This window comes from Lagopus leucura, unplaced genomic scaffold, assembly GCF_019238085.1.
Source record: "Lagopus leucura isolate 7727_CA_CO unplaced genomic scaffold, USGS_WTPT01 Super-Scaffold_100024, whole genome shotgun sequence".
Taxonomy (NCBI): Eukaryota; Metazoa; Chordata; class Aves; order Galliformes; family Phasianidae; genus Lagopus; species Lagopus leucura.
Window position 1 is genome coordinate 5,734,568 of NW_024962276.1, and position 21,568 is coordinate 5,756,135.

The 21,568-nt window shown below is 55.4% G+C and overlaps 2 protein-coding genes across 7 annotated transcripts; both read right to left on the bottom strand.

Moving 5' to 3' along the window:
- Window positions 1–87: 87 nt before the first annotated feature.
- On the bottom strand, window positions 88–5,108 carry ERAL1 (Era like 12S mitochondrial rRNA chaperone 1). 4 transcript variants are annotated; one of them, XR_006180586.1, is made up of 12 exons: window positions 5,021–5,108; window positions 4,715–4,843; window positions 4,515–4,642; window positions 4,346–4,423; window positions 4,001–4,047; window positions 3,576–3,637; window positions 3,010–3,122; window positions 2,493–2,882; window positions 2,143–2,292; window positions 1,781–1,861; window positions 1,301–1,490; window positions 88–1,216 (listed from the first exon to the last, which is right to left on the bottom strand). XR_006180586.1 is itself a non-coding variant. In XM_042879634.1 (11 exons), exons 1-11 carry the CDS (start codon window positions 5,106–5,108, stop codon window positions 1,368–1,370), a joined length of 1,389 nt encoding a protein of 462 aa, XP_042735568.1. In that variant the 3' UTR covers window positions 88–1,367. The 4 variants fall into 4 exon arrangements, 3 of the variants coding, with proteins under 3 accessions (XP_042735568.1, XP_042735569.1, XP_042735570.1); XM_042879634.1 differs by having other exon boundaries at window positions 88–1,490; XM_042879635.1 differs by having other exon boundaries at window positions 88–1,490; window positions 2,143–2,289; window positions 5,021–5,103.
- A 3,099-nt stretch (window positions 5,109–8,207) lies between these two features.
- Window positions 8,208–21,523, bottom strand: FLOT2 (flotillin 2). 3 transcript variants are annotated; one of them, XM_042879583.1, is made up of 11 exons: window positions 21,435–21,523; window positions 17,647–17,728; window positions 14,203–14,293; window positions 12,263–12,386; window positions 11,705–11,823; window positions 11,181–11,294; window positions 10,972–11,091; window positions 10,342–10,556; window positions 10,025–10,208; window positions 9,723–9,872; window positions 8,208–9,568 (listed from the first exon to the last, which is right to left on the bottom strand). In XM_042879583.1, the coding sequence occupies exons 1-11, from the start codon at window positions 21,481–21,483 to the stop codon at window positions 9,530–9,532; spliced, it is 1,287 nt and encodes a 428-aa protein (XP_042735517.1). In that variant the 5' UTR covers window positions 21,484–21,523; the 3' UTR covers window positions 8,208–9,529. The 3 variants fall into 3 exon arrangements, with proteins under 3 accessions (XP_042735517.1, XP_042735518.1, XP_042735519.1); XM_042879584.1 differs by lacking the exon at window positions 14,203–14,293 and adding an exon at window positions 15,849–15,939; XM_042879585.1 differs by lacking the exons at window positions 17,647–17,728; window positions 21,435–21,523 and adding an exon at window positions 15,849–15,915.
- Window positions 21,524–21,568: the final 45 nt, after the last annotated feature.

Consider the following 21,568-nt stretch of genomic DNA (forward strand, 5'->3'; position numbering starts at 1 on the left):
CCATCCCATCCCATCCCATCCCATCCCATCCCATCCCATCCCTATGCAGCCAACAGCGCTGAAACGAATGGAAGCTTCTCAACCGCCTCGCTTTACCCGCGCGATGGTTTTAATAGAACGGTGCTGGGTTTATTGCAAGGGACAGAAAAACAATACGTGGGTGAGATGGATTCACGGAATGGTGGTAAAGGGGTGGAGGAAAGCCAACGCTTGTTCCTTGGAGGATTTTTCGGGTGGATGTTGGGTGACCTGATGCTCCTGGTGTGGTACTGGTGGCTCAGTGCAGGTTGGTAAAGCAGCCCCTTGCAGAGGGATGCTGAACCCTTGTTCAACAGGTTTAGGTTCCAGGCAGAAGCCCCCAGTAGCCCCCTTCCTCCAGCCCAGGGGCACACAGAGCTCCTTCCCAGAAACCACTGTAAATGCAACGCAGTGCTGCAGTACAGCCTCCTGAGACTGATCTCAAACCCCACCTGAGCTGTTCTTCTAATCACGAGCTTTCCTTCAGCTCTGCCCCTCTCCAGCTTTCTATCCTGGTGCAAAGAGTAACGGCTTTGTAGTAACGTTCCTGCAATAAACTATTCGAGTCCCTAAGAAAAGGGCTGCCATCTGTCTGTGTATGAAAAGCAAGCACCTACGCAAGGCTGCTCCGAGGAGTCTTTAGACCCAACCCCTCAGTTTTCATTCACCAGCTGAACTGCCAAATAGATGCAAAGGCAGGACCCCACCCGACACCAAAAACAAGAAATGTACAGCACAGACCCTCCCTTGGCAATACTGGCTCCTCAGGCAGCTGTGCTCACAGCCATGAACTTTTAACAGAGTACAGGGCAAGGAACACCACAAAAATGAGACCACTGTGTGGGCTGGGGGAGCCTCTGCCTCCTGCCTTACCACTGCTGGAATCACTCAGCCTTCAGAAGAGATGATAGATGGGTGCTGATAATCCTTCACTGCAACCCTTTGCTAAAAGGCAGGAGATGTTCCCTCACACTTCAAAGAATCACAATATCCACCCTTCCCTCGTTCAGTCAGATTCTTGACTCAAGTCATTCTGGATTTCCAAGCATGAACACTTTCCAGCAAGGATGCAAGGCACAGCCTTGAAGAAGATGACAACTCTGCAAATGTGCTGGAACTGCACTGGGGGTGCCGTGATGTGCATCCCCAGGTTCCATACCGTAGGTCTGAAGATTTTATTACCATCTGGGCCATTCCCCTAAAGAATAATATATTCTACTTCAGCCTGCTATCTTGATTCCATCACCCTCTGTTCCTGAATTAAACAAAGGTGTTAAGATACCTGCAGCAGAAAACGGGACGAGTTTCTCCACATGAGCTCAGTGGCAGTCAAAACCTACACGAAAAGTTCAACTCTTCACCTCCACCTTGAGCTTCAGGTGGATATCACAGAGGAAAATGTTCATCAGGTCCTGCCCGGCCTCCTGGGCGATCCTGCTGATAACTGCACCTCTTCTTCCAATCAACATCAGCTGTATCAAAACCCAGACAGAACATCATCACGCTCAGCCTTTCTGTGGAGAGGAGTCATCCAAGAAAACAACAGTGCAGACATAGAAGGACACAGAACACAGCAGTCAGAGGTGTCCTACAACCAAGCCGTGGGAAACTAATAGTGAGGTACAAGCTGTTACCAACCAGAAACCAAGCTCTTCTCAACACAGAGCCCAGAGCCAGGGCACAGCATGTCTAATGCAGCAAGGACACACACGTGCTGGATACAGGGAATCTCCTTTCATGCTCCCCAGCTCTCTCCTCTTACCTTATGAGACTTTCTTGGGACCACAAGGTTCTGCACGATGACGAGCTCTCCGCTTGGCCCTTCCTCCCATAGCTCTGTCACCTGCAACAGAAGCACAGACTCAGCAGTTTGGCACAGCACCAAACAACGACGACTGCCACTCTTTCAGAGACAACAGCTCAGCACCCTGGCACAGCTGCATACCTGTAGATCCACTTAAAACACAAAAAGGGCCTGGCAGCTGACATGCAAGTCCCAAGCCAGGCCACGTGGCTTGTGAAGTCTCATGGGTCTCACAAACCCAGAGAGGGATTCTCATCACAAAGCCTGTTATTCCCAACACAGATAACTGGAAGGCAAGTCTGCTAGCACATGCTTCCTACCTGAGTCACACCATAGGGGACTTCCAGTGGCAGGTACTCCAGTATCTTCTCCCTGATGATATTATCACAGATCTCATGAGGTGACTGGCTGGTCAAGACCCTGCTGTGGAACTCCCACGGACCTGGCTTGGCTTGCATCAGGAGGTACTGCTGTCAGCACAAAACACATCACACCCCTCAGACAACACACTGCACACACTGACAGAGAACAGTTCCTCCAATGTGGGCCCATCCCAAGGGCTGCAGCTCTGCTGTTCCTCAAAGGAGGAGCAGCTCGGTGCGAAGCCCTGGGGTACCAGGCTGAGTGCACAACAATTTCAGAGCATAACACAAGTTCAGACCATATTTACCTTCAGCGTATCCACTTCCTCTCCATTGAGAGCTGCCAGCATGAAGATATCCCGGAAATGTGGCCAGCCTTTCCTGTTTTTCAGATCTCCATATTTGTAGGCCTTTTGCCCTTCTGCTTCTGTAACAAGACTGGACTCAGAAGCCTTCACAGCGCTGCTGTTATCCAAACTGGAGCCCTTCTGGGCTTTATCTGTTTCCAGCTGACAAAGGGACTCCTGAGCTCTGTTCTCAGGTGGAGGAGTCTGAGTCACTTTAAGAACAGTTTTTGCAGGAGAACTGGAATTACGCTCAGATTCAGACCCCACTTTCAGTTTCTTTCCATTCACAATTCCCTCTGTGAGCTCATTTACGAGTCCCAACAGGATGAACTTCTTCTTTAGCAGATCCACCTAATGTAAGAGAGAGGCAGCTGTCAGGAATTTATCCTGAACAAGACCAGCAACTGGGCCCTGGCTCTGGAGGAGCTGGAAGAATCACCCCAAAGTCAGCAGTGGGAAAACCAACTTCCTCACTTACCTTGTTCAGAACCAGGACACTGGGAATCTGAGGAAACTGAGAAAGACATTTCAGCACCTCCAGGCTCAGAGAGTTTCGTGTCCAGTGGTCTGAGACGTCCACCAAAACCAGAACTGCCAGGAGAGAGCGAGGGGAAAATAATGAACCTACATTTCCCAAAGGTTCTTTCTAAGCTTCTCTGTAGGCTGTGTTTGAATCACTTCCCTCCTGCTGTTCCTCCTCTCACTTCTGCAGGGCAGTGTGCACGTGCAATCCAAAAATGGTGTTTCACATGAGAAAACAACAAACCCAGTTTACACTTGCTGTGCTACAAATATCACACATGCTAAAATGCAACATCCAAGGCCAAATATTTACCCAAGCTGCCTCCCTTTCCATTAGGCAATTCTAAACCCCTCCCCCTGGTCAAATAATTCAGTTCTTTCTATGCCTTTCTACCCCTGCTTCTTATTCACACTCCCAGGTCTGCCTTTAGTGCCCAGTAGCATATAGAGGTACTACAGCTGTATGGTTATAAGTTTCTGTGGCAGATAAAGGGTTTGATGCAAAGGAAGTTGAGTGCCCACCTAGATCTGCATGTTTCATGCTGTCCCACGGGTCTGTCAGCATGGCCGCCTCTAGTTTATGCCTGAAAGGCAAATACAAGTGAGCATGCTAGGCTTGTGTTGGACCACAACAATCTTCCTTCCCCCTGCAGGTGCAGGAACAGCACTTTCCATCATCCCAGCTCACACAGAGCTGCCTTACAGGTTTATACCATCCTTCACTGCACACACACACACACGCACACAGTCAAACACAACAGGGCTCAAGGGATTCCCCAGGCTCTGGGTGTTACTGAAATATAAACAATTAAGAAATCAAGAGATCGAAATGAGGCTAAAAATTTACATTCCTGCCACTTCTACAAATTCACATAGTGGAAATCACTTTGTGTTCGCTCAAACCTCTAGTGATAGAACCCCATCTCTCCCTACAGCAGCAGTGATACCTTTTGGCTTTCGTGGGACAAGTGAGACCAGGCGTGTCCAGAATGATCTAGAAAGAGGAAAAACACATTTCCTAAGTCCACATGCAGTTTTAGCTCTGCCACTAACTTATATCAGTGTGATTAAACACCACCATAAGATAGAAATGAAAAAAAACATAGAATGGTTGGGTTGGAAGGGACCTCAGAGAGGATCCGATTCCAACCCCTGCCATGGCTTGGCTGTCACCCAGCAGCTCAGGCTGCCCAGGGCACCACGCAGCCCGGCCTTGGGCTCCTCCAGGGATGGAGATCCTGCACTTTGCTGCCCCTGGGACACAACACCATTTCTGTAGCCTGGAAGCTCACCAGCTGCGTGTCCTCATGCGTGATGACACCGCGTGCTTTGCATCGGGTTGTGTGCACTTTCTTTGAGACTGGGAAAACCTTTAAGAAATTAAAAGGATCTCACAGCCACTACAGTTAAAAAATAAAGGTGATCAAACAGCCCTAACTCGGTGATTTGTGGCAGTTTTACCTTTCTGCCCAAGAGCTGATTGGAAAGCGTGGACTTGCCGGCGTTGGGCGCTCCGATGATGGCAATTCTCAGCACTTTGGGCTCCGGGGGCTGGTCAGGGCGGCCCCGCACCATGCGGGCCTGCTTCTCTGCGGGGGGAGAAGGCGCTCACACGGTGCCCTTACCTCGCGGCGGGGCCGGGGGCCGCAGGCTGCGCTCACCTCTGCTGGTGGCCACGGGCGGCGGGTGCCGGCCCAGGGCCGGGGTTGGCCGCTCGCCGGGGAGGCCCAGGATGTGGCCCAGCGCCGAACCGCTCCCGCTGCAGCGAGCGCAGCTCTCCAGGAGGATCGCTGAAACGGTGTAAAACCTGCGAAACCGCCCCGAAACCGAGACGGCCCCGTCCTCCCACCTCGCAGCTACCGCACGGCCCTTCCCCTACCCTCTGGGTTCGGCCCGGCCCGCCCTCACCTCCCCCAGACCCCGGCCTCCCCGGAGCGAGGTTCCCGGCCCGGCTCCAGCCGCCCCACCTGCACGCCGTGACGGCGGACTGGCCGAACCGGCCCTGAGGGCCCAGAGTAGGCCCCGCGCCACCGCCGCAGTCATGGGCGCCGCCATGTTGTCCCGCCGCGGGGCAGGCCGGGAGCGCGAGCGGCAGCCTCTCCTATTGGAGGAGAAAGCGGGGGGAGCATAGAGAGGAGGGAGACGAGGTTAGGGCGCCGCCCTACGCAGTGATGGATGTAGCGCCCCCTGCCGGCCGCGCTGCGTGGCGCCCATCAGTGCGGGCGGCGGTGCAGCGTAGTGTGTCCAGTGCTCCCAGTGCTCCCAGTGTGCCCAGTGCTCCCAGTGTGCCCAGTGTGCCCAGTGTGCCTAGTGCTCCCAGTGCTCCCAGTGCTTCCAGTGTGCCCAGTGTGCCCAGTGCTCTCAGTGCTCCCAGTGCTCCCAGTGCTCCCAGTGTGCCCAGTGCTCCCAGTGTGCCCAGTGCTCCCAGTGCTCCCAGTGCTCCCAGTGTGCCCAGTGCTCCCAGTGTGCCCCCTGTGCCCAGTACACCTCAGTGCTCTCACTGCCCTCAGTGCTCCCAGCCTGTCCAGCGCTTCTGGTTCTTCCAGCTTTCCTAGTGCCCACAGTGTGCGTAGTCCCACCAGTGCCCCCAGGGCACACACTGCTCCCAGTGCTCCCAGTGTCTCCCGCAGCCCACCCCCGTGCTCCCTCTGTGCTCCATGTCCTCTGCAATTCATCCTGCTGTTCCCCACAATGCTCCCCAGCCCATCCCAGTGCCCCCAACACCCCTCAGTGCTCCCCACTGACCCCTATGCAATCCCCCCCAGTGCCCCTTTTGTGCCCCACACCCCTCACAGCACCACTAACTGCCCCAGTCCGTATCTCTCCCACACCCCAACGTTGATTCCCCCCCCCACACAAGGGAAGGAGCCACCGTCTCTGTGCCATCTCTGATTTTATTGAACCCACACCACCACCCCACACTGACCCACACCAGCCCACACCAATCCATGCCACGCTGCGTGCCTGGCTGTCAGCAGAACCATTACCATTACTAAACTCAGTAATGGTAACGGTTTCCCTGCCAGCCATGTGTCCTTGGCTGCATTCATTCCTCAGGGCGCCCCATAACCCCCCTGTGCCCCACAGTGCAGTCCCACGGAGCAGCTCTCAGGGCCGGGTGCAGCCCAGGGGAGTACATCATCTATACTGTAGTGTCTTATAGTGAACTTACAGTATATGATGATATCCAGCCCAGGGCGGCAGGCAGCGTGATGAGAAGCACCTAAACAAAAGGAGAGCATCGTTAGTGTCACTTCGTCCCCAAAGTGCCACCACCACCCCGCTGTGTCCCCATAGGCAGCACCCACCTCTCGGGGTGACCCCGCTGCTTTGTGGGGTGCTGCTGCTGCACCCACTTTATAAATCCTGCACAGCCTCATCTGCATATCTCAAATCTGCACAGCACAGCTGGTGTGGCCCTGTAACCCCTTCGTGTCTGGGAGGGTGGGGGGTGAAAGGGAGGACACCAGCCTCCAGCTCTGTGCCATCCCACAAAGCTCTGCCTGTGGGGGACACGAGGACAGGGGGGTGCCAGGGGCCAGGGGCCACCCCCTTGCTGGATCACCCCCAGTCCTTCATCCCCTGGATGAGCTGCCCATGGCAAACTGGTGCCCAATGTGTCCGTATGTCACATATGCAACCCCAAAGGACGGATACATGCGTCCCCAAGAGGGTTGTGTCACCTCATTGTGTGTGACTGTGGCCATTCATGGCCTCTGGCCGTGTGTGTCCCCAAACAGCCACAGTGCCTGGCTGCGTGTGCCTGTGTGTGACTCTGCCCATACGTGTCCCCAGCCCTGTGTGTCCCCCCGAGGGTCACATCCTGCAGCCAGCGCCATGCCATTGTGCTATTTGTGCTGGCAGGGACATGGTGGCATTCCTGGAAGCCACCTGCAGGGATATGATAAGTCCCCACCAGGGCTGTGTGCTTGGAGACCCAGATAAGCAGCACTGGGTGGCTGCTGCAGACCCTGCAATGGGGTGCAAGGTGTTTCCAGCCCTGCTGTCCCCTCTGTGTGACAGGGGCAGCATGGCCAGACCCTGGCAGGAGGTGACACAGCGGCCAGCAGCAGTGTGTCCCCAGCAATATGAGGACACCAGGACTTGGGGACGACAGGGGGCTGTTCCCTGCTCCCTTTGGACCTTGTTGTGATGTGAGTGTCCCCAGACAGCAGCACAAGCAGCCAGCACCCAGAGCAGGGACTCTGTCAAAGTGTCTCCCAGTGTCCCCATCCCTGCTGCTCACTCAGCTGTGCTCCACATCTGTGCACTGCCAAGCGTGCGGCCAACCAGGACAGCACTGCAGAGCAGCTATGGGGGCTTTGGTATTGCAGCCCCCCTCCACCAATGCTGCAGGGCTGTGTGTAGCTGTAGATAAGGAGCCACCATCCCATCCCCACCCACCTATCTGCAGAGCCACCCTGCGTGGGGCATGCAGGATGGGGGGCCCTTCTGTCCTGCCCAGCACTTGGTGGGACACAGAGGGGCTTGGGGGCACGAGGTGTCTATAGAGCCCCCCAGTTGCTGGATATCCTCACTCACATGGAGAGCACACGTACCAGCAGAGCCACCAGCACAAGGCTGGGGACAGAGGTGCTCCAGGACGTGGAGTCACAGCACTGCTTGTGCTGGAAAAGACTTTGGGCTGTCCTGTCTGACCCCTTCCATGGGCACTGCCAGGATGTGTCCAACCTGGCCTTGTGCACCTGCACGGATGGAGCACGGGCACCTCTGGGCACCCTGCACCAGATCCTCAGCCCTCTCACTGGGAAGTGCCATCCTCACAGCCCAACATCCCTTCTCCTGCTGCTGAAGACCCTGCTGAAAGCCCTTCTCCATCGCTCACACCCATGGGTGCAGAGCTGGTAAGGACAGCACAGTGCCACCAACCCGGGGACAGAAGTAGCCTTCAGTCCCTGTCAGCATCACTGCCCCCACAGCAATGGGGTCCCTGGGTGACATACGGAGCTGCTGTCACCCAGCAAAGTGGAACAGGGTTGAACCCCACATAGGGAGCAGCCCTGAGGACAGGGCAATGGGACCATGGAGACATGGTATGGGGGGACACCTGAGTGCAGCCAAGGTGGGCTGCCAGGAGGGCAAACACTCTGGGGGTGTGGAGTGGGGACAGAAGGCACAAGATGAGAGCCAGGGCACGAGGTGACAGGCTTTATTATCGCACAGCAGTGACACGGTGCAGGCATGCACACACACTGAGATAGGGAGCCTTGCCCGGCACACCCATCAGCAAGCACCAGATCGGGGTTGGCAGCCACAAGCTGGGGGCTGATAAGGCCTGGCCCCTCCTGTACAGCAGTAGGGAGGTGACACTGCAGCACCAGTGGCACTGCCAGGGCAAAGTGGGCCTGGGTCTCTGCACCCAGCAGCCACCCCTCTGCAAACACTGAGCTGTGGCACCAGATGCACAAAGTTGGGACCCCCCCCTCCCCATCCCACCAGCTGGGACTCCATGCAAACTTTTTTAGGCACAGCCACAGCAAACATAGGCAGCAGGACAGACACAGAGAGGGTGAAGGTCAGTGCCCGCTCCTGGTGGCACTGCAGGGGACACAGAGGGGACAGCCTTTTCACAGCATCTCTGGGGACAGCAAAGCCACGGGCTGCCAGGTGGGTGGGGGTTTGCAGGAGTGCTGCAGGAGGAAAACGTCCCCATGGCAGTGCCCCGTGCTGTCCCATGCTGCTCAGGCCCTTGCTCTGCTAGCAGAGGTGAGAGGCATGGTGGCACTCAGGGACAGCAGCCTGGGTGGCTGCCTCCCTCTGGGATGATCAAACAGCTTTGGCACAACGCTGCTTTTTGGGATTTCTGCAGCACGGCCGCCTTGCAGCGCTCCTTGAGGTCAGGGAGCCTAAGGGTGGGGAGCAGCGCGGCACCGAGGGACCCGGCTCAGGGCTGAGCAAGAGGCCAGCAGGAAATTCCCTGAGGGAAGGTAAGATGGCACTGAGCCCTGGCAGTGCCCCAGCATCACCCAACCAGGACTGCCACCTCTGGGAAGCCGTGCCCAGGCTGCAGGCAAGACAAACAGACGTGGAAAGCCAACCACAAACCCAGTTTGTGGGCAGCAGCAGGGGTCTGGGCAGTGCCCCATAGGGTCGCAGTGGGAGGGCAGGGAGCCCAGAGCAGGTCCTGGTGCCTGCACACATCTTGCTGAGCCCCTGCTGCGAGCTCCTGAGGACAGAGAACAGCAACACCAGACAAGCTGCCAGTCCTAACCGTGGATCAGAGCCAAACACCGGCTGGATACAATATACAATTAGTTAGAAAATAAATCTCCTCCCACCCTTTGTAACAAAAAAGAGCGGCTGATTGAACATGCATCTTTCTGGCCCTACAAAATAAGGCACCAGAGCTTAAAAACGAAACTCCAATTGTCTCTGATATAAAAGGAATTCCCAAGTGTTGAAGGCAGTTGATGTCGGAGTGCATAACAGGGAGTGATCTTCACACGCTTTGGGTCTCATGCCTGGGCCCCAGTGGCTTTCTGGATCAGGGGAATCTGTAGCAGGGAAAGAGAGAACTGTTAGGGCCTCAGGAAGATGCAGGGAGCTCCAGCAGGGCAGGGCTGCGGAAGGAGGCCGCCTAAAATCTGAACAACTCAGGGCAATTCCGCACACCCAAGAGCCATTGGCTGCTGCTGGTACCCAGCTCACCTTTGTGAGGTCCACACCGGTGATGGCACGCACGGAGGCGGGGATCTCGGCCAGCAGGCGGTTCACCTCAGATGTCACATTGCTGCTCTCCCCGCTGAGAACAACGATCTCATCCACCCTGGAGAGCGGAGCAGCCACTTTGGCAGCAATCTGAGGAGGCAGGGAAGGAGCTTGGCATGAGCACGCAGCCACGGAGCTGCTGGTCAGACCCACAGGGTCTCTCTGTGCCTTCAGGAGAGCTGGCCCAGTCTGGGAACTCCCCACCTCCAGCCCAGAGCAGGGGAAAGCTGCTCCCTCCTCACCTCAGGCAGTGCATCCAGCACCAGAGCCAGCTGGGCAGCTTCCCCGTAGCTCTGGAGCGCTTCGGCCTTCAGCTTCATCCTCTCGGCCTCTGCCATCCCGATGGCCTCAATCACAAAGGCCTCAGCTTCTCCGATCTTGCGGATCTTCTCTGCCTCCGCCTGAGCCAGGAGGACTTGCCTTACCCTGAAAAGGCAAAGCAAGCCCTACAGCAGCCAACACCTCTGCCGTCAGCCTGCAAGCTGGGTCAGAGCACGGCGCTCCCAGCCCAGCACACAGCCAGCTCCCTGTGCCCCTCTGACAGCTCAGGCTCACTCACTTCTCCCCCTCGGCGATCTGCTGGATGCGGTAAGCTTCGGCCTCCGCCGGCCGCTTCACAGTGGCTATCAGCTCTTTCTCCTTCCGGATGATCTCCTTCTCTTCCACATCGATCTGCTTCTTGCGTTGCACCACCTCGATTTCTATCTCCTCCTGGCGGATCTTCTGCTGCTCCCGGGCACTCTGGAGCTCGTAGGCCAGCTGGGCCTCAGCTGTCTGCATGTGGGAGAGAGGAGAACAGGGGGCTTGTACTCCTGGGTACAGACATAAGGACCCTTGGTAGGCCCTGACAGCAGACGTGGGTCAAATCTCCACCCAGGGGTGACATCCCAGTCCTCAGTGCTGCACTTGCAGTCCCTCTCTGTGTGCTCTTCTCAGTATTTGAACAAAAACAGCTCTGGGTTCAAGTCAGGCAACTCTACCCATCCTTCCATCTCCCCCTAGTCTGACTTAAGTGATGGCAACAGGGTAGGAGAGGAATGTGCTGCAAGCAGCGTGCACTGTGACACACAGACCTGGGTTCTCCAGACCTGGCTCTCTAAACATGCAGAGAGAGGAAGCTGGAAAGCATCAGACCAACCAACACCACTGCAAACCAGGGGACACCAGCAGGCTGTCAGATACCTCTCACCTTTATGTTGACCTCCTCAGTGAAGGCAGCTTTCTGCAGTTCAAAGGCACGCCTGGAATCTGCTATTTTAGTATCTGCCATGAACTTGACATCCAGCATTTCCTTCTTGCACTCTGCCTCCTGCAGAGAGAAAATGGAGAGCACAGCTCAAGGGTGTGCAGCTGGAGCAAAACACTGCTCTGGGAAGCTCAGCACAGCCCTGCACTCACCCGAATGCCAGCATCCCGCTCAGCTTCTGCCACACCAATGTCTGCATCTCTTCGGACAGCTGCAGTCTGAGTCTTTCCCAGGGAGCTCAGGTAATCCACTTTATCATAGACATCCTGGAGAAAGGGAGATAAGTCACAGCCGCTTCCAATGAGCGACTCCATCTTGTTGCCTTCCTGAAGGAGCTCACAGCAATCATTGGTTAGGCCAGGCTCAGGAAGAGCCACGTTAGGCTGCTGCCAAGCAGAACCAGGCACGACAGGGAGAGGTGGCTCTCTCAGCATCCTCCCTCCAGTCCTGGGGGCTCGGCCAGCATCGAGCTCTCCTGTTTGAGCTCTCCTGTTTGAGCTCTCCTGTTTGCACAGTGCTGCCTGGATGCAGGGCACATTGCAGTGGCTGTCATGGAAACCCCTGGAGGGCTGGGGCAGGCTGTCAGCCCCTGCTTTTCCATCAGCCTCAGTGGGAGAGCCAGGGTCAGGCTCTGTCCCTGCTTCACAGCACGGCTGGCTGTGCACCATGATGGTACCTTGATGGTAAAGCTCAGGATCTCGATACCCATGCGACCCACGTCTGGAGCTGCCACCTCTCGCACCAGCTTGGCAAACTGGTCCCTGTCCTGGTAGATCTGCTCCACCGTCAGGGTGCCTGCAGAGGAAAGGCAGGCAAAGCACTTCATTTGAAACAGGGAGCATGTAACAGCATGGGTCTAAGCTCAGCAACATCCTACTTGTCTCAAATCACACAGACAGCGAGGTCAGCTCTGGGCACAAGGGCACAGCTTGCTGCCCAGCCCATGTTCTGCACATCAGCATCTCAGAAGTGCAGCCACACACAGGGCTACCTGCAACCCGTAGGGACTCAGACATCTCTTACTGCAGGCACCGAAAACTCATTTATCACAACACCCAGCAGCACAGCACGAGCTGCTGGAGGGGAGGAACAATCTAAGCTGCCACATCTGCATTCAGCAGAGGAAGCACCCATCGTGGCCTGCCATGGTGGCAGCAGTACTGCTGGGGTCAGCCAGCACAGGGGGAAAAAAGAGCTGCTGCTGATGCCTGCGAGACTGTGAGCCCATCCGCACCTAGGATGGAGCGCAGATGCCCCTCCAGTGTCTGAAGGACCACGTTCTTCACATCCTGCACGTTCTTCCCCAAGAACTGCTCACAGGCCACAGCCAGGAGCTCCTTCTCGGTCATTATCTTCACCTGGAGACAGAAGACAAAACCAAAGGGGCTGATTGTGCCTGTCCAAGGTGGGAGAGACACCGAAGAGCAGCAGCAGCAGCAGCAGCACCACCACCAGGCTGCCAGATCCCCACGCTACCGATGGGAACGGTGGTTCCACATGGTGCTCCCTGCAAGGAGGGATGACACGAGATGGCCACAGCATACTGTGTTCTGCCTGCACACGCCTGGGGGCTCTGTGTGGCCCCATGTGCCAGCACCTGGCCAGCCTGCTCCTCACCATCTGGTGCCAATTCCCAGAGCTGCTCCCCGCTGCCTTAAAACCCCCCACTGGGTACAGATGTCAGGTAGTGGAGATGCAGCACACAGTTCCTAAGTGCAGTCCTAAAGTGGCAGCTCCTGGTGGTCCAGGACATAAGGATGCCTGTGTGTCTGGCAGCAGCAGGGGGGGGAGCAGGGCCATATCGGCATGCAGCCAGCACGGCTGGGTGCTGAGAAAGTCCCACAGCACCCTCTGATGGAGACAGCGGGGCTGGGCAGTGCCGGTGGTGGGGCAGCCCTCTGTGTGCCGTCCACCAGCCCTGGCTGCAGCTGCCTGAAAGCCCAGCATCATCCTGGCTCAAAGACCTCAAACGAGACCCTTCTGGGGGCTCCACTGTGTGCTCTCGGTGGGTTCACGACCTACAGACCTCATCCTGCCCCCCGCCAGACCCATACCCAGGGTTTAAGTGCCAGTAAAAGCAACACAACTATTTCTAGGTCTGTGAGGTGACAAGTTCAACACCACACCACTACCCCGATCACACAAAGAAATGCCAAAGCCTCAGGTGAGTGTGACAGATCAACAACAAACAAACAGTGGGAATAGCAAATAACCCGGGCAAGGTAGATTTGGAGCTGTATTGGAGCATGGTGGTGCAGCTTTCTGCCTGCATGCACTGCCCAGCCTAGTCCTGCTGTGAGTAGTGGGAGGATGTCCCAAAATGAAGCTAAAAAGAGCTTAAAAGAGAAATCCCTCCCATGAAGGAGTGTTGCCAATCAGAAGATGGAGAAGCTGACAGCTTTACAGAAGTGTGTGAGGGAGGCAGGGGTGCATGCATTTCTCCAACCATGCAAAGACAGAGCTGAAGCCACAGGTGTGCCCAGCCCTTCTGCTGTGTGCAGTGATGCAGACACTGCTCCTGGCTGAGCACAGCCCCACTTACAGCACCTTGTCTGTCAAGGGCCAAGCAAAGAGCCCCTGCAAGAGCACTGGGTGGAATCTCTCCAATGCACAGCTGTTAAAGAGCTGCAGTGCTCATCCTGGGGGGCTCCTGGTGCACGTGAGGTTTTGGCTGTGCCTGAAGAAGGCTTGAGGCAACCAAAATTCAATTCAAGCCAGAAATTTCATACACAGATTTTATTGCCCAGAGAGTTCAAGTTCTTCCTTCAAGCTTAAACTCACCATGAAGAACAACAAGACCCACACACTAATAATCCAAACCAACCCAACTCTCGGCACCATCTCAGATGTGAATGGCTCAGCCCTGCAGTGTCACACAGCTCCAGGGCCACCACGGCACATCACAGGCAGATGAAATCACCCACACAACTCATCCGCCACAGGGACAAACGTGACATTGCAAGAAGAGGAATGATTTTGGGGAGAGGAGAGGTCACAACCCCTGTTACAACATGGACGTGCTGTACCGTGCTCGAACCAAAGAGGACAGTGTGGTCTTGTACCAGAATTTGTCTCAGAGCAGTTGGCTTCTGTTCCAGGACAACAGCAACCTTGTAAGGGGGAAAGCCAGTTAGAGACATGCATTCCTGAAATGATGGTTTGGAGTTACTGTACCTGTGCCACACCTGTGACAGTTAAAGCTACCCCCTCCGCCGTCTCTACGTCCTCACACCTGGGCTGTAACGTCATTATCTCTAGGGAAATCCTGCCAAAAAACGTAAAATATTTGCACGTTTCCAGGTCACACACACTCTGCCTTCCCCTGCACCTCCTGCCCTGGCTACCAGCTGCACTCCTACGGGTAATGCGAGACAGGCACAGAACTGTGTGTGACTGCAGACAGACAGGACACCTTGGACACAAAGAAGGAGGTTTCCACACGCCACTTAACAGGAGTGTTTCAGCAGGGCTGGTGAGGCGGCCAGGAGCTTTGGGTCCCCAGCTCTGGCTGCTGTCACTGGTTTAAAAGCACAGCACGGAGCCCAGATGCACCCACCCTGCGCCACCCCCGTGATGCTGGTGCTGCAAGAAGCAGCCATGCCTTTTCCCTCATTGGCTTAACACTCACACAGCCCTACTCTCTCATCTCCCTCACTCTCCCTATTTTTCCTATTCGCCTTTGGGTCGTGCGTCTCCAGCTCCTTTGAGGTCAGACAGCCAAAAGCATATCTTGCTTTTGGCAAGGGCTGAAGGTGCTGTGGACAGATCTGCAGGTCACAAGATGGTGACACACGAGCTGTGCTCCAGGCAGCGCAGCCCATAGATAGGAGCAGCTGCACCGAGCTGGGAACATGCTGGGACACAGAGCAACGTGTTGGTCTGTGCAGCCTGCTCGTGTTGGTCAGCATTAGCTCAGGTATCCAAAGCATGAGTGGGTGGCAGGGGGCTGCAATGTGCACGCCGTGGGCACGTCTGGGACTGGTGGGGTGCTCAAACAAATCCCTGCGAGCCCAACTCTGCCCTGGCTGCTGTCCTAATTGAACTGACATGCAAGCTGGGAGCTGAAAACACGAGGTCCCGCTGCCCGGGATGCGCACAGGCATTTTGTGCCATATGCAGCTTCAATCAGCTGGTGTAGGACTTCTGAAAGCCTAATCCATACCTTTAATTTCAATTAAATGCTGTGCTGCTTCCTAGCTGGCCAGTCCCAGGGAAGTTCGGTAATCGCTGTGACGGCGGTCTGTAACTGCTCACAGCAAGAGCAAACACCACTCCTCAGTGCTGCAACTCACCCGAGGTCTCCGTGCTGTGCTTTTAAACGAGACAGCATCCAAAACGGGCACTGCCTCTGTGTGGAGGAGGAAGGGCTCAGTGGAAATTCGTATTCAAAACCAGAGAGCTGCCATTTCCCCACGTGGGCGCAGACTTCCTTTCGAAACGAGCCAAAGCTCAGCTCCCCACCTTCCCTGTGTAAAACCCAGCCTTGCCTGTCTGCAGCCAGATGCACTTCTGCACGCAATGCGAATGGTGCTGCCAAGGGAAGGGTTACAGTCGAAGCAAAAGTCTGCAGCATTATCAGGAGCCAGCATAGCAATGCTGAATTTGGAATTTGCCAAGTATGCATCTGTCTGCATTACCTACACGCTGCAGAGTGCACCCCAGAGCAAACGCCAGAGGAGGGGTAGGAGAGGAAGAGATGTTCACTGTCCCATTAGAAAACCATTCGTTTTTATGTTGTCCTGCTGCTGCTGCTGTTGCTGCTGCTCAGAACAGAGGCAGAAATAGTTAGACGTGACGTTAGGAAGCTGGTGGATTATTACCTGTGCAACCCCTGTTACGTACAGTGGGACCCCCTCCGACGTCTCAATATTCTCACAGCGACAGAGGATGGTCATAACCTCCAAAGACAGTCTGAGCAGCAAGGAATAAGGGTAGGACAGCAAATACACAAAGCGGTTACCAGAGAGTAAGACACTTGTTGCAAAGGACAGACGGGGCTTTCAGCTTTTTCCCTGTTCATGTCTGCATTTCTCCCACTGCTGCTCCCTGGACTCTGTAATGCTGGGCACAGCTTCCCCCATGCTGCATGGAGCTCTCGGCATCTGGTGCTGCTTTTTAGTGAGGTTAAAGAGGCCGGGCTCTCACCCCGACCCCCATCAGGTGCTGCCACCTGTAACCCACCTGCACTGCTGTCCTGAAGTCAGCTGGAATTTCCTGCTGCAGCACTTTTAACACAGGAAATCATTTTTTGTAACGGCTTCGCTGTCTCTGCCAACATTAAAGATGGGCCAGAAAAATAAAAGCACCAGGGACCCGGCTACACATCCCTGCTAAGGCACTGAGAAGATGCTTCCAAGTGCTGTCCTGAGAGGCTGAATAACACCATTTGGTTCCCTGGGAGGCACTGCCTCTCTGGCTGCTTTTATTTCTGACCTCAACACAGGGATGCGATTTTTCCTGCTGTGTTTTTTTTCCCCTCAGCCCTCAAGGTTGCAGCAGGATAAGAGCCCATTGCCCTGCCAGCTCCAAGCACTCCTTTTGTCCTCAGGTCGGTGCTACCTGGCGAGGTGCAGCTGACAGCAACACAATTACTGCTGTCTCATCCATAGTTCCAAAAAAGATGTCCTAATTTCAAAGGAAGAAATCTGCCTCACTCGTGTGCGTGCAGCAGGTTCCAATTGTGGCACAACTTATGGTATTTGGGAAAGACTCCAGTCTCAAAAGGAGAATTTAGCCCCATGGTGTGACCTGAGGGTACAGATTTTAAAGTACAATATTTGCTTGGGTGCTGGCAATCCTGTCCAAGCCCCATTTGCCAGACAGTGCACAGACCTCCAGCACATGACAGCTCGCTCCCAGCAAGCAGCTCTCTAACCTGGACTCAACCTTTGCCCAACTTCACAAGTTAACAGCAGCACTGCCAGAGAGCCTGGGCCAAAGCAGAGGGTGTTAGCTGAGACTCTTCATGCAAGGTCCCAGGAAAGGAGCTAAGAGCTGTGAGCCCATTGCCAGCAGCAAGCTGGCTGAGCCAGGCGAGCAGCACTGAGGGCTGTGCAGCATCTGCAGGGGGAGGGCAGCAGCATGCTGGCTGTCTGCTGGTGGAGACACATTGATGTGGAGGAGGGAAGCTTAGCTGCAACCTCTGGCCTTCATGTAGTGCAAAAAACCCAAAAGTCACGTCTTTATCCCTTCCCTGTTACTTTTTTACATAGGCAGAAACCTGTGCCTGGATGCGAGGGAGGTGTTAGGACAGAAGCACACTTAGCAACATCCCCACAGGTCCTAAAGAACAGCCATAGCAGCAGTACCACAGCATGTTAGTTCAGAAACAAGCAAAGTCCATGACTGAGGAAAGGGAAGGAAAGGAAATCCTGTGCTTTTAAACAAGAACACAGCCTGCTCCTGTGGTGACAGCAGTGAGCACGTCTTCAGAAGAACAGAGCTGGGCAGCAGGCAGGGGCTGCAGCCAAAGGCAGAGTGCTGATGCTCAGCCATGGTTTCCCACGTCCAGGCCAGCCCTGCATTCCTACAGACACTGACAGCCCTGCAGGGACGGCTCTGCCTGGCATGTCCTCCAGACCCACGAGCAAAGTGGGGGTGACCTCTGGGTCTCCTTACCTCTGTGTGTCCGTAATGCACCACCAGGCCCAGGCCCAGCCGCCGTACACATACTGCTTCACGTCGGAGCCACAGCAGCCACCTGCAGCACAGTGGGAAGAACACAGATGGAAGAGCCATTACACCCATGTGTCAGGGAAAACCCTGCACCCAAACAGGGCGAGTTGCAAGCAGAACCATCTCACAGCACTGCAACGCCTGGTAACATTTGTTGGAGGACCTCATTTCCCAAGGACAGGAAGGGAGGTGCTCCTGGCAGCACGGAAAGTTGTTCATTTCACAGCATCCACGTGGTCATCAGGCCTCCAGTGAACCTCTGGCAATTGTTTAATAATCGTTTTCTGAGAAAAACGTGCCCTAATAGCGCTGCTGCTACAAGTTGGGAAGGTGCTTCTGCTCACAGATTCCTTTTTTCTTCTGCAGGCAACGCCTCGCTCAGCATCACATCCAACACTCGCTTCCCAGAGCCTCCTAACACTGCTGTGCAGCTCCATTTGCTAAACTCTGCCCTGAAGCGTTCAAAGCATAAGAAGAACAGGGAAGCCAAAGCCATCAAGCAGAGGTGGAAGGCCAGCTGGTTGCTTTCCTGCAAGCTGGACGCTGGACTGCAGCAGAGCTCTGTCCCGCTAACGCACGATGGTTAATTTTCCATTGCACTTCTTGCAGCCTCTTTGCCAAGTCTCAGAGATCAAGTGAAAAAAGAACCCACAAAGTGAAATCCTTGCAAGGCTGAAGAATAACCCCTCTTGCACAATGGGATTTGGCAGAGGAGGTGCATTTTTCAGCTATAATACACCCGCTGTTCCCCAGGGCTGGGTCTCACAGCCACTCTGCTGTCCCTTTCACCAACATCTCCCACTTTCCGGGTGCAGCGTGCCACAGTCAGACCTGCTGCAAACGGGGGATTCATGGCCAGGCAGCTGCCAGCCACTTTGGCCTCTTCAGATGAAGGGGTCCCGTGTTCCAGCATGGCTTGCCAGAGCCGAGAGAAAGCACATTGCCTGGCTTGGATGACATGAGATGAAAGATTTGAGGATCTGTAGATAAGCTGAGCTCTTTGGTAGATGCAGGGAAGTGTTGCTGGGAAACCAGCAGAGTGATTGCTGGGAGCACTGCTGAACACAGAGGGGAGAAGGCAAAGACATACGCAAAGAAACTCACGTAATAAAGCAGGGTCTAGACTAAAATCAGCGTCTGGTTCTTAGGTGCCACTGTGAATATCAATCAGGCTTTGTCCTCGTGCTTCGTCCAAGGTTAATAAAATGGATTTATCAGATGCGGGATTCTGAGGTGGGTCTGTGCAATCCTCTGATGGTCACGACAACAGGGAAGTGCAGGTTGTGCTGGTGAGCTCCTTCTGGAGGTCATCCAAACCCAAACCACTTCCAACTCTGAGTATCGCTGCTACAGAGAGTTTGCAAACCACACCTTCAGCTGAACTCACCTTGCACACAGAAACCCAGAGGAGAATGAAAGCAAACACAAGCAAGGTGCTGAGACATTACCCCAGAATTCCTCCCAGAAACAAAAGGACTCTGCCTGCCTCTTCTCCTGCTTTCCTCTCTGCAGGGACCTGGAGATTGCAGCCTCCCTTTCCTACAGGAGATGGCCTGGAGCTTCTGTTCCGTTCTGATGCCATTGGTTGCTCTCCCCTAAACAGCACTCTCTGCATTTCTCTTCACTGAACAGCATCGCACCCCTTTCAGACCGTTTGGCCTAGCTGTTGAGTTTGCTTTGATCCTAATCCTGCTCTCAAAGCTCTCGAATCCATTCCCAGCTCAATGTCATCTGCACATTCAATAAGCACATTCTCGATTCCACCACCCAAGCCAAAACAAGGCACTTACTTGATAAATCCCTTCAGCTGAACAGTGAACCACTGTCAGGTTCCCTGGCACTGGTTTTCCAGCCTGGCTCATATCAAGCTTACAGTACCTGAGGACTGCAGGGCTCTCACAGAGCAGGAAGGGTTCACAGAGCCTCCAGAAGACTGTATTTCTGGCTTTCAAAACGTGTACAAGTGACTGTTGTGTGTTTTTGTGGTACGCTGGCTCACAGACAGTTCCTCTTGCAGGAATAAGAGGGATGCAGCAAGAGGATGTGAGTGCTCAGATCAGGTCGGGAAGGGTTAACCATCCCCAACTGCTGGGGCCTGACAGGAAATGTTGACACAAAACTAGAATCAGCTGCCTGCTCTTCTCTTGCTCTGAGAGAGATCAAAGAGCCCAGAGGGGCTGCACTGGGGAGCTGAGCTGGGCCCTATTGCTTCTCCTTTCACACCCTGACCTCCAGCTGAAGCAGCACCCTGCTGCTCCACCAGCACTGTGCTCTGCACAACCTGCCCCACACTGCACCTCCAGATGTCCCAGCTGCTGCCGGGCCCTGCACTGTTTGCCCTGTTGGCTCACAGGAGCTGTAAGATGAGCGCAGCCATTAAATATGACACCTCCTGACGATGAGGCTCTGCAGAAATATTAGTGTCGGATTTCAGCATTAGCAGATTGATCCCAAGCCACAACGGCTGCGTTCAGCCAGACTGCAACTGAAAACCATTACGCACTTGGAGAGGATCTGTGCATCTTGTGGGAAGCCTGACATCAGGGTGAGCAGGTATTGCTTCTCTGAATGCAGGGCTCTGCCCAGGAGCAGCCTGCAAGGAGCCAAAGCCTCCCCAGGGCCCGTGCCAAGCCCCAGTGGGAAGCTTGCAGCTCCTCCTGCAACATAAGACTCAAATTGCAGAGCCCATCACCACCTCGCGCAGCTCCCCAGAGCATTCCTGGGCTCGGCATGGATTGCCTGACCCAGGGCAGTTTCTTAGAAGGAAATGAGTGTTGCTCAAGAGGGAAGGACACAGCACAGTGCTGGCCGTGCCCTGGAGGCTGCTTCCCAAATAAGGCTGTGGATCTCTGCACGCACACAGGTTTCCAGGGTACGGCTGCTGCTCCTGGTGCTGAGGGCCTGAGATGTCTCACCAGCAAAAAGAAGGAGCTCAGAAAGCATCACAGCTGTATGACAGCAAGCCAAGAGCCAGCTGCTGCCACGACCTGCTGTCAGATTTCCCCTCCCTTTCCCAGATCTGACCTAATATCACCCAATTAAGCGCCGGATGCCGTCAGCTCTCTCTGTTCTGCACACAGACCGCTTCAGTTCCCGGAACCCAGGGCTGCACCCTGCTGCTCTGCCCAGGGGTGCTGAGGAGCCGATGCTGGTAGGGAACAGCAGCAGAGCTGTGTCTGGGGATGGCATTGAGCCCACTCTGCATCCCTGGGCTGTGTCCTGCCCTCGTCCCACAGCTCGGTGCTGCATCCAGGAGCAGCCCTGGCTCACCAGCTGATGTCACGAATTCCTGCCAGGCCGTCCTGCGAGCTGCACGCTGTGAGATTCAGGAAGGAACAGAGGTTACAGCAAACCCTGCAGCCTGCGCGGTGCCCTGGTGCAGATGGACGATGGCTCCTTGGCTCCCAAGCACTGCAGAAGGGGTCTCACGGGGAGCCAAGGGAAGCTGTCTGCATCTCCTGAGAACCAGCAGCCACACACAGCGTGCATTTCCCTGCTCCTGCCACGGCCTCAGCAATTCCCACCGTTGTCCCAGGGCTGAGCAGGGAGCACCAGTGCCACACCAGTGCCACGTCCCCCTAACCCACCTGCTGACCCCCCCAGTGCCACAGGTCCCCTCCCCACACCGTGACCCCCCCACACCCAGGCCTGGCGCAGCCCCACCCCCAGAGCTCAGGACCCCCCCGGGTCCCCTTCAAGCCAGAGCCCCACAGCGCTGTGCCCGCCCGTACCTGACACCACCAGCGCCTCGTTGGGCCCCACCGTGTGGCAGTTGCCCATGCTGCCCGCGGAACGGCTCCTCCGCCTCTCGCCGCCTCCCGCCCGCACCCGGTCCGCCCAGCGCCGCCCCGCCTCCAGGGCGGCC

What these genes read in the sequence shown, in the direction of transcription:
- ERAL1 (XM_042879634.1), bottom strand. Translation starts at nt 5,108, where the DNA reads ATGGCGGCGCCCATGACTGCGGCGGTGGCGCGGGGCCTACTCTGGGCC. An exon ending in TGTCCCACGAAAGCCAAAAG is followed by an intron (nt 3,638 to 4,000) that starts GTATCACTGCTG and finishes TTTGCCTTTCAG; the next exon opens with GCATAAACTAGAGGCGGCCA. An exon ending in TCCCCTATGGTGTGACTCAG is followed by an intron (nt 1,862 to 2,142) that starts GTAGGAAGCATG and finishes CTTCTGTTGCAG; the next exon opens with GTGACAGAGCTATGGGAGGA.
- FLOT2 (XM_042879583.1), bottom strand. Translation starts at nt 21,483, where the DNA reads ATGGGCAACTGCCACACGGTGGGGCCCAACGAGGCGCTGGTGGTGTCA. An exon ending in CGAGGCGCTGGTGGTGTCAG is followed by an intron (nt 17,729 to 21,434) that starts GTACGGGCGGGC and finishes ACTGTGCTGCAG; the next exon opens with GTGGCTGCTGTGGCTCCGAC. An exon ending in CTGAGGAGGTCAACATAAAG is followed by an intron (nt 10,557 to 10,971) that starts GTGAGAGGTATC and finishes TCCCACATGCAG; the next exon opens with ACAGCTGAGGCCCAGCTGGC.